Below are 10001 nucleotides of genomic sequence, written 5' to 3'. Positions count from 1 at the left end.
TTTTTTTTCTTTGTGCAGGGTCTCACTACACACCTTGGACTTGTAGTGATTCTCCTCATTTTTACCTCCCTAGTGCTGTGATTATAGGCATGTGCCTCCATACCCAGACTCCATCACTGGCTCAGTGGACCCGGGGGCAGGGCCAGCGTGACATGCTGTGTCACGGATTGAACACTGGCCCCTGCACTCACCTAAGCAAGCGCTTAGTCTGCTGAGCTATATCACAGGCCCTCTGTTTTGCCTTTGTTGCTCAGAATTGCCTTTGTCATTCAAGGCCTCTTCTGGTTCTAAATTAATTGTGGAATGTTTTCTCTAGATCTATGAGCTATACTAATGTCATTTTGACTGGGATTGCAATAAATCTCTGTAACAGTTTTAGAGAGTAGCACCAGTGTCAATATGTTGGGTCTTCTAATCCATGAGCAGGAAAACTCCATTTTCTGACATCCTTTTTGAGCTTTTTTCAATGTATAGCTCTTTCATTTCCTTTGTTAGATTGATTCCTAAGTATTCATTTTTTTGGATGCTATTCCGAAGGGTATTGTTTCCCTGCTTTCTCTCTCAGTAAGTTGGTTATGTACAGGAAAGCTATTGATTTTTCTGTGTTGATTTTGAATCCTTGTACACTACTGAATTTGCTTATTTGCTCTAGGAGTCTTTTGGTGGCATTTTGGGGATCTTCTGTGTAGAGTATCATACCATCTGTAAATAATTTGTCCTCTTTGTTTCCTATCCTTGTTCCTTTTATTTGTCTGTCTTGTCTCACTTGTTCTGACTAATGTTTCCAGAACTAAATTGAATAGGAGTGATGACGGTAGACATCCTTGTCTTGTTCCTGATTTTAGAGTGAAAGCTTTCAGCTTTTGTCCATTTAGTACCATGTCACCTGTTGGCTTGTCATAGATGGCCTTTAGCAGATTGAGGTAAAGACCAGGTATCCAATTTTCTCTAGGGTTTTTATCATGAATGGGTGTTGAACTTTATCAAAAGTTTTTTTTCTGCATCTGTTGAGATAATCATGTGGCTTTTGTCTTTCATATGGTGTATTACATTTGTTGGCTTGCAGATACTGAGCCATCCTGCATTCTTGGGATGAATCCACTTGGTCATGGTATAGCATGATGATGATTTGCTGAATTCTGTGTGCTGGTATTTTATTGAGGAGTTTTGCATCTATGTTCATTAAGGAAAGTGGCCTGTAGTTCTCTCTTTTGGTTGGATCTTTCTCTGGTTTTGATATCAGGGTAATACTTGCTTCCAGGAATGAGTTAGCAAGAATTACTTCCCTTTCAATTTCATTAAAGAGTTTGAGGAGTATTGGTATTAAATCTTCTCTAAATTTCTTGTAGAATTCAAAATTTTTTACCACTGGGTAAGTTTCTGCACTCTGTTGGTCGTTTCTTTTACTATTCAAAAGCTTTTTAATGACATCCCAGTTAGTGATCTTTTATATTTCTTGTGTGATTGGGTTTTTGTTCATAATCTTTGCTTATATGCCTTCAATAATTTTTTCTAGCTTCCCTACAGATTGTGTTTTAATATTTGGATCTGTGGTCTATTTCAATTTTAGATTAGTGCATGACAAGACATGTTGGTCTAGTTGTAGTCTTTGGCATGTGTAAAGCCAATTTTCCCCCTGCAGTATTTATTAAGAGTATATTTCTGGGAATGGTGGCACACAGCTGTAATCCCAGCACCTGGAAAATGAATCAGGAGAATGAATCATCGTGAGTTCAAGGCCAGCCTACACTACATAAGGAGACCCTACCCTGTCTCTGTCTTTCTGTCTCTTGCTCTCTGATTCTCTTTCTCTGTTACACACACACACACACACACACACACACACACACACACAGAGGAGGCTTTTTTCCAATGAAGATGTTTGGAGATTTTTACAAAGATACAGTGGCTGAGTGCATTTGTAGTTGTTCCTGCATCTTCTGATCTGTTCCACTGATCCTCGGGATCAGTACCACGCTGATTTTATCACAGTAGCTTTGTAGTATAATTTCAAGTTAGGGACTGTGATGCCTTCTGCCTTGCCTTTGTTGCTCAGAATTGCCTTTGCTATTTTAGATCTCCATGACTTTTAATAATGTCTTCTCTAATTTTGTGAGACTGGGGATATATAGCTCAGTGGCATAAGTGCCTGCCTGGCAAGTGCAAGGTCCTGAGTTCGATCCCTGGTACCTCAAAGAAAAAAAAAAATTAACTTGGTGAGATATGCTGCTGAAGCCTGCATGATGTGACACGCACTTTCCCCAGAAGGGTTGTCAGAGTCGGACTGTTGGTGGGGCGTTTTCAGCAGACTAGGCGCAGGCTGTGTGGATGAGTGTCTGAGGGATGTAGTGTGGCTTGGAGACAACCTAAGTCCCTTTGAAGAACCATCTCGCACCATGTGCATCCAGCCACCCTGTCCCTTGAGTACCTCGAGCACGTGGGCTCCTCAGCACTAGAACCCAGCCATGGTAGTGGCTGCCACCAACCCTCCTGTCCCCTACAGAACATCCGGGCACTGATGGGTGTGGAGAAGACCAAGGGCTTCTGCCAGCTGGTGGTGTCCTCCAGCCTGCGGGATGGCACTTCCCACCTGATCCAGTCAGCTGGCCTGGGTGGCATGAAGCACAACACTGTGCTCATGGCCTGGCCCCAGGCCTGGAAGCAGTCGGACAACCCCTTCTCCTGGAAGAACTTTGTCGGTGCGTGTGGCCCTGGGCCCTCCGTGCTGCATCCTACCCCTGGCTGGGTGTGTCACACCTGTCCCCATTCTGTGTCCCTGGGCCTGAGGGCACAGTCTACATGCTCCCCATGCCCACCCCAGCCACGTCCCACAGGACGTGGAATGTGCTGCTTGGAGGCTATGCCCTGAGGTCATGTGGCCACTTGCCCTCAGGCGACTCACCCCCACCTCCTGCCTCTGCAGACACTGTCCGCGACACCACAGCTGCCCACCAGGCCCTGCTGGTGGCCAAGAACATCGATGCATTTCCCCAGAACCAGGAGCGCTTGGGTGAGGGCCACATCGATGTGTGGTGGATCGTGCACGACGGTGGCATGCTCATGCTGCTGCCCTTCCTGCTGCGCCAGCACAAGGTGGGCCAGTCGGGGCTGGGCCAGGGCTCAGGGGACCCAGGAGGCAGGAGCTCACGGGGCCCGCATGGCCGTCGTCCCCAGGTGTGGCGCAAGTGCCGGATGCGCATCTTCACAGTAGCCCAGGAAGACGACAACAGCATCCAGATGAAGAAGGACCTGCAGATGTTCCTGTACCACCTCAGGATCAGCGCTGAGGTGGAGGTGGTGGAGATGGTGCGTGCTAGCTCATGGGGACCAGGCAGGGACAGGGTGGAAACCCCGCATACTCCCCGGTCGACTTCTGCGTGGCATAGTACGGTGCCGCCTCCAAGGAGCCTACAATGTAGTTTACTCACAGTCCCCAGCACCAGTTGGTCAGGCGTCCTGCTCCCAGAGCTCTTGTCTGGGAGCTGAGGTGCGCGGGGCCTCTTGACACAAGTTCTTACCTGTGCTGCGAGGTGTCACTGCTCTTGCTGAGTCATTGTGCAGTCAGGCTGGTTGCTCCTAGTTCCTGTGGTTGTGACCCTGGCTGCTGCAGGACACAGCCTAGCTAGACGTGGCCTGGGGTGCCTGCTGCCCTCCTGGCAGTGATGTGGCAGTGCTGACCCTGCCCAGGCTGCAGACGCTGCTACAGCAGGCAGTGCCATCCCAGTCATCATGTGCATCTCTGAAACCGCAACAGGGCCAAGCAGTTGGATGTACCCCCTTGGCCTCTCGGGTCTAGGGCTGCTCCTTCCTGCCTATCAGGACCTTCCCTGCTGTGCCTGGGCCTGTTATGGGCACTGTGTCACGTGCACCAGTCTCAGTGCTCGCAGGCGGGCCCAGGACCTGCTCTTTGCAGCCTGACTCACAGCCTGGCCATGGTGACCGGGAGACAGGGAACAAGCCCTGGAGGTGGGAGGTGGCCAGGGCAGCTGCAGGGCAGCGGGGAGACCCAGCGCCAGGTGGAATCCCTACACCTGGAGCCTGTGCTGTGTGTGGGCTTGTGCCCTGGCCAGGCCCTACCGCAGTGACACCATCATAGTCGTGGTGCAGGCCAACGGGTTGTATACCAGAGCCTCGGTGTCACTCTGAGCAGTGACCGGAGGCATTCCGTGGCTGTAACCTTTGTGGGTGATGAGCTGTCCTGCATTTGGCAAAAGATAACTGTTACATGTAAGTGTCCCTTGAGGCACCACCCCGTGGCATGGCTGGAATGCTCTGTCCAGAGCCCAGGTGAGATGTGTGCCCAAGCGTAGTAGCAGCATGGTTGTCACATCACTGGTGTTTGCATCAGGGTGGACAGGCAGGAGGTGAGCATGTCCGGTTGTAACCACCAGCCTCACACTCATGTCCACTTACACTCTGGCTCCAGCCCTGCTGTGAGTGGAGTCCAGACCCCCAAGGGAGGACAAAGGGGTCAGGACACATGGTGTCTATATATACCAGGGGCCAGTGGGACACAGAGGGGACAGGAATGGTGGCGAAGCTTTCTGTGTCACCTCTGTGCAGGTGGAGAACGACATCTCCGCCTTCACCTACGAGAAGACACTGATGATGGAGCAGAGGTCCCAGATGCTGAGGCAGATGCAGCTGTCAAAGACCGAGCAGGAGAGAGAGGTGCGAGGAGCCTGGAACCCAGACCCTGTCCAACCGCTCACGTGTCCAGACCCAGCAGGAAAGAGCAGAGTGGGGACCTGAGCCCTGGCTAGGTGTCCCCACCCTCACTCTGTACCTAGGTCCCTTTGGAAGAAGGCCTGGCTTGGGAGTTGAGGCTCATTAAACCACGGGTTTGGGCCCCTGTGGGTTTTTCCACCCCGTCCTTCTCCTAGATAATCAGTGGTGACTACAATCCCAACTTGTAAGCAGCCTCTCTTCACTTGGAGCCCCAGCACGGCGTCCATCCCCACCCCATCACAGTCACCTTGCCGAGTGCACAGGGAAGCCTGGAGACCAGGCCAGGAGGTGGTGCCATGAGAAGCTGGAGGGCCCAGTCTTAGGCCGCCTGCGGGGAGAAGACCCTCATAGCCTGGCTGTCTTCTTTAGTGGTACAGTTGTGGGTCATCGGCCCTGTGGCAGCACCAGGCTCCATGTGGGGCCAGGTCGAGGTTCCTGGGTCCATATGACATCTTACAGGCTGTGCTGCGAGCTGGACACGAATCCCTCTTCCTGTGGACCGCGGAGCCCCAACCTGTACTGAGTCCACTCTGCTATGTCCCCTAGGCCCAGCTGATCCATGACCGGAACACTGCCTCTCACACTGCAGTGGCCACCAGAGCCCAGGCCCCGCCGACGCCAGACAAGGTGCAGATGACCTGGACGAAGGAGAAGCTGACGGCAGAGAGGCACAAAGACAAGGGTACCAGCGGTGCGGCAGGGTTCAAGGACCTCTTCAGCCTGAAGCCGTGAGTGTCTGCCTGTGGCCCACAGGTCCAGTAGGCCCAGCGGCCTGGCCTCCCATGTGTCCTGTAGCCTGGGGCTCCCGTGGGCAGGGTGAAGTTGACCTTGTACCTGTTGTGTGCTGAAAGAGCCCAGCTCTCCCAGACTACAGTTCCCGCTCCTACCATGCCGGTGACTCAGCCATCACATTCCCTAGGCCCCTGCCAGAGCCCTGTGAGTGCCCACAACCCCAGGACCAGTTGGGGCCTCTTGGGGCTCGTCTTGATTCCTCCTGTGGGCTCCCAGCCCTGGACTGGGTCGGAAACCACTTCTCAGTCCAGTCTTGGGGATGGGGGTACCAGGGTTTACTGAATGCCAGGCAAGTGCCCTACCCTAGCAAGCAGGGTGGGATGCACCATGCCATCAGGTGTGCCTGTCCCAGACTAACCTGCTCTCCATTCCTCTTGCTGCGGAGGGAGTGGGGAAGCCTGTAAGTCCAAGCCCCGCCTGCAGCCCTATGCCTGCCTCCCTGCACGTCCCTGCACTCAGCCTGCCTGAGTGGAGTGTCTGTCTGCCTGCCCTCAGCACACACCCGACTGGGTGGGCGGGCGGGCCTAAGCAGCACCCTGCACACAGTGAGCCTGGCAGCTGGTGCAGAAGCTTGGTGAGAACCTTGGTGGAAGCGGCCACATCCAAGCTCCAGGGCAGGCATCCCATACCAGGCCCAGGGGGAGGACACAGAGTGCTGCTTCCTGTGAATCTCAAGTTTCTCCAAATACTTCATAAGTTAAAACACAGCACCCAGGTGACTTGGGAGCAGGGTTCTCCCATCCTGTGCCTGAGCCCCCGCACCCACACCTTACCAGCCCCCCGAGGACCGCGGCTCTGGTGTATAGGTCTTGGCTCCTGAGTCTCCGATCCAGAGGACATTCTGTGGGGACTGGGGAACGAGTCAGCCTTGGCCATTCCAGCAAAGCTCTGCTCCATGTCTGGTCCTCCATGGGCACCTTGATTCAGGTGCCTGCCGGGGAGTTGGGAAAGCTTTCAGAACCCCAGGGGTGCTGTCTCTCCACCTGTGCCTAGGATCCCATCAGGGCAAGACCTAGGCTGTGGGGTTAAGGTCATGTGCAAATTCCAAGCCCTTGACTCCTGCCTGACCTCCAGGGTCATATGCAGTTCCAGAGCTACTACTTGAACAGCCGCTTAGGGACAGTGGCTCCCCAAGCAGCAGTTAGGGGGTTCTCATAAGGAAAGATGCTCTGGGGGAGTCCCAGTCCTGTCACTTTATCAGGCTGAGTTGGCACAAGGACAGTGATCCTTTGCCCTGGCTTCCTTCTGGTACCACAAGGTCCTACCTAATCTGAGCCAGTGGCTTGGCTTGAGTGGCCACAGGCTATACTTGGGGTGTCTTCAGGTCCCCCTGACCCACACCTCGTGGCCCCCATCTGTCTGCCCCTGCATGTAGGCAGAGGAACTCACTAGGAAGGGCTGTGGTGGGAACTGGTGGTGACAAGCTGGCCTTGACCCTGTTCTTTGGCTCCAGAGGCCTGGACAGGTTTTCCCATGAGATGGAGGCTCAAGCTGGCCAAGGGGTAATGCTCTGTGGCAGGACCACCAGGAGGCTTCCTGGGACACGAGTTCTGGTCTAGACAGTAGCCACCTGCCTGGGGACATGTGGGGCCCATGAGGCAGCTAGGTGTGTCTGTTTGCACATGCGTCCCAGCAGTGCCAGGCTGGGTGGCTTGGCCCTTCCTGGGCTGTGCAGAGCAGATACAGAGGCCTCAGAAGACTGTCCCCAGACCCTGTGGGCTGAAGATGGGGCCAGGGCCACAGCAGCCAGGTCAGCACTGTGCACAGCAGGGGCCAGGAGTTGGTGCAGAGGTTTCTGTTTTGGGGCACAGGACCCTCCCAACCTGAAACCGGTTTGGGGTGCACTAGACAGTCAGGGTTGGGGCATGCTGGAGATTTCATCAGAGACAAGGCCAGGCCACAGTAGCCCCCTGCTCACCTGCACACCTGCTCTGCTGGCCTTGTGCCCTTGCTTCAGCCACTGTCCTGTGGGGGCCTAGCTTGCTTCTGCAGCTGCTTCTGAGTCCCAGGCTGAACAAGTTGCAAGGATCCAGGGCCAGGCCCAGCCCTGCTCCTGGCATGCGTGAGCACAGCACAGGCCATGCCACCCAGCACCGCTCCCCTCCTCCCTTCAGGGACCAGTCCAATGTCAGGAGGATGCACACAGCCGTGAAGCTAAATGGCGTTGTCCTCACCAAATCCCAGGATGCCCAGCTGGTCCTGCTGAACATGCCAGGACCTCCCAGAAACCGGCAGGGTGATGAGAACTGTATCCTTGACATGGAGCAGCTGGGGGGTGGTGTGTGACCGCCATCCAGGGGATTGGTGGGGAGATGAATGGGTGCTGTGACCCAAACCTGCCTGCAGGGTAAGCCCAGCCCTCATGGGTGCAGTCCCCTCCCTTTTCCCTGGTGATCAGGGTGATGGTGGCCAGGCGTGGCCTGCAGGTAGCCAGACGTGGCCTGCAACACCATCCCTGCCTCGCCTTCCCTCCCAGGGTCCCCTTCCTTCCTCAGACTTGTCTGCCTTGAGTGACGTCTTCCTCCCAGCAGCTGCAGACTACTGACCTTAACTCCATACCCAGACATGGAATTCCTGGAGGTGTTGACCGAGGGGCTGAACCGGGTGCTCCTGGTCAGGGGCGGCGGCCGTGAGGTCATCACCATCTACTCCTAAGCCTGGTATTGCTGGGTGGGCGATGCCATTCTGTGAGGTGCCAGCCAGCCAGACCACACAAGTGGCCCCCTTCAGGACCTCGGAGCTGTCTCCTGGATCCCCCTCTTTGCAGAGACCTGGGCAGCACTGGGGGACGAAGTGGCCCTGGGCCAGGATCCCCTGCTCCTCCTGGATGGGCTGTCCAGCATGTGGGCAGTCACTGCCCACCTCCCACTTGGGCACTTGTCAGGTACTACTGTGCTCTGGGGCTGAGGGCCGCCAGTCCCCACCTCCTCTGACTGCCCAAGTGGGAGAACAGTGAAGACCACTGCCCTTTCCCTGGGTCGGTGCCCATCCCGTCCACCTCACAGGCAGAGCACAAGCTGGCCGCCTGGAGGGGGAGCCAGAAGGAGGACGTGGGCCTCGACCTCGGGGGCAGAGGCTCTGCCCATGGAGCTGCAGGCTCCAAAGCACTGACGGTGCCCAAGGGCACGAACGCCAAGGTTTCTCCATGCTGCCCAAGGGCAGAGCCCCTCCTGCCCTGCTGAGGGGCACTGTCTCACCCTTTGCCCTCGAGAAGGACACACTCAGCTGTGGCTAGGGCTGTCTAGGCAGGATCTGCCTGGCCGTGTCCCTGTGTCTCCACCTGGGACAGGCTCTTGATGACCCTCAAGGGCCGAACACAGTTTGCACTTTGCCTTTGAGCTTTCTGCTTTGTAGGTCACAGTCATGGGTCATGGCAGCGATTTATGCCTTGCTCTCTGTAGAATGTATTTATTTATTGAAATAGTGGGGGGCAGTGTCCTGATGATTACGTTTGTGTGGGAACCTAGGGCCAGGCACGTGGCATTCGCTGGCATCCAGGTTCCTCTAGAGTCCGCACAGGCCACAGAGGCTGTCTGGTGGTGGGCCAGCTCTGACCAGAGGCGTTCCTGAGCTGTCTCACTGGGCAGGTCGGTTCCCGTCCAACCACTGGTGCCCAGTGCATGGCCAGCCAGCACAGTGGGCCCAGGCCTCCGTGACCTCTGCCCACCTTGCTGGACCCTGAGACCCTGATGGCCTCGCCCCTGGATGGAGGTGAGGGGAGCAGGTGGCGCCCATCTGTGAGTGCTCCCTGCAGCCTTTCAGACGCCTGTCCGTTTTCCTTTTATAGCCTCATTGTCTTTGTACGATTTTGTTAGTGGAATAAAATCCTGTGAAATCTGAGTGGCTGTAGGAGTGCACGTACTCTCGCTTCCCCTCTCGGAGATGGCTGCAGGCCAGGCGGGACACACCGAGCCCAGGTGGTGGGGCTGCCACATGCGTGTGCCCACGTGATAACAAGCACCACGGAGCAGCACTGCAGTGATAAGGGGGCCCAGCCTGCACTTCTCTTGTCCTTGTGCTAGAATGGAACTCAGGGCTCCCCATGCTTGGCAGCTCTGCCCCCTAGCTGCACCCCAGTTTCAAGGGGCAGGAGCACCCAGAATGTCACCAGTGGCGGCCAGCACCTTCCTTGCCTTACTGAGTCCGTGACTGAGGCAGGAACGAGGGCCAAGGGTGTGGGAACTAGGGGCCGGGGTGAAGACAGTGCAGCCTGTGGCTCCCCAAGCTGCTGTCACTGGGAGAAGCTGCATGAACCCTTCTCCCCACCTCTTACCAGGGCACTGGGCATGCCCATAACTAGCGTCTAGTCCCAGAAGGTAAGATATCATGGTGCTCGTGGGTGGGACGGCTATGACGGGCCTAAAAGGCCAGAGCACCCCACCTGCACCATTTGCTGGCCCGGATGGTACAGGCACCTTGGAGCCATGAGCCTGGCTGCCTAGCACTTCGCTGGGCCCATCAGGTTGACTTGCCTCAGAAGC

At 55.6% G+C, this 10001-nt stretch overlaps 1 protein-coding gene across 2 annotated transcripts in view; it reads left to right on the top strand.

Annotated features, from left to right (window-relative positions):
- Positions 1-9361, top strand: part of Slc12a7 (solute carrier family 12 member 7) — a 56680-nt gene extending 47319 nt beyond the window's left edge. For both annotated transcript variants that reach the window (XM_023706480.1, XM_004625180.2), the window contains exons 18-24: positions 2504-2699; positions 2924-3093; positions 3175-3306; positions 4564-4671; positions 5275-5456; positions 7635-7768; positions 8084-9361. In XM_023706480.1, coding sequence (XP_023562248.1) covers positions 2504-2699; positions 2924-3093; positions 3175-3306; positions 4564-4671; positions 5275-5456; positions 7635-7768; positions 8084-8175 — 1014 coding nt within the window. In that variant the 3' untranslated portion in view covers positions 8176-9361. The remainder of the gene's footprint in view (positions 1-2503; positions 2700-2923; positions 3094-3174; positions 3307-4563; positions 4672-5274; positions 5457-7634; positions 7769-8083) is intronic.
- Positions 9362-10001: the final 640 nt, after the last annotated feature.

This window comes from Octodon degus, unplaced genomic scaffold, assembly GCF_000260255.1.
Source record: "Octodon degus isolate 3935 unplaced genomic scaffold, OctDeg1.0 scaffold00008, whole genome shotgun sequence".
Lineage (NCBI taxonomy): Eukaryota > Metazoa > Chordata > Mammalia > Rodentia > Octodontidae > Octodon > Octodon degus.
This window is presented reverse-complemented; position numbering and strand designations above follow the sequence as displayed.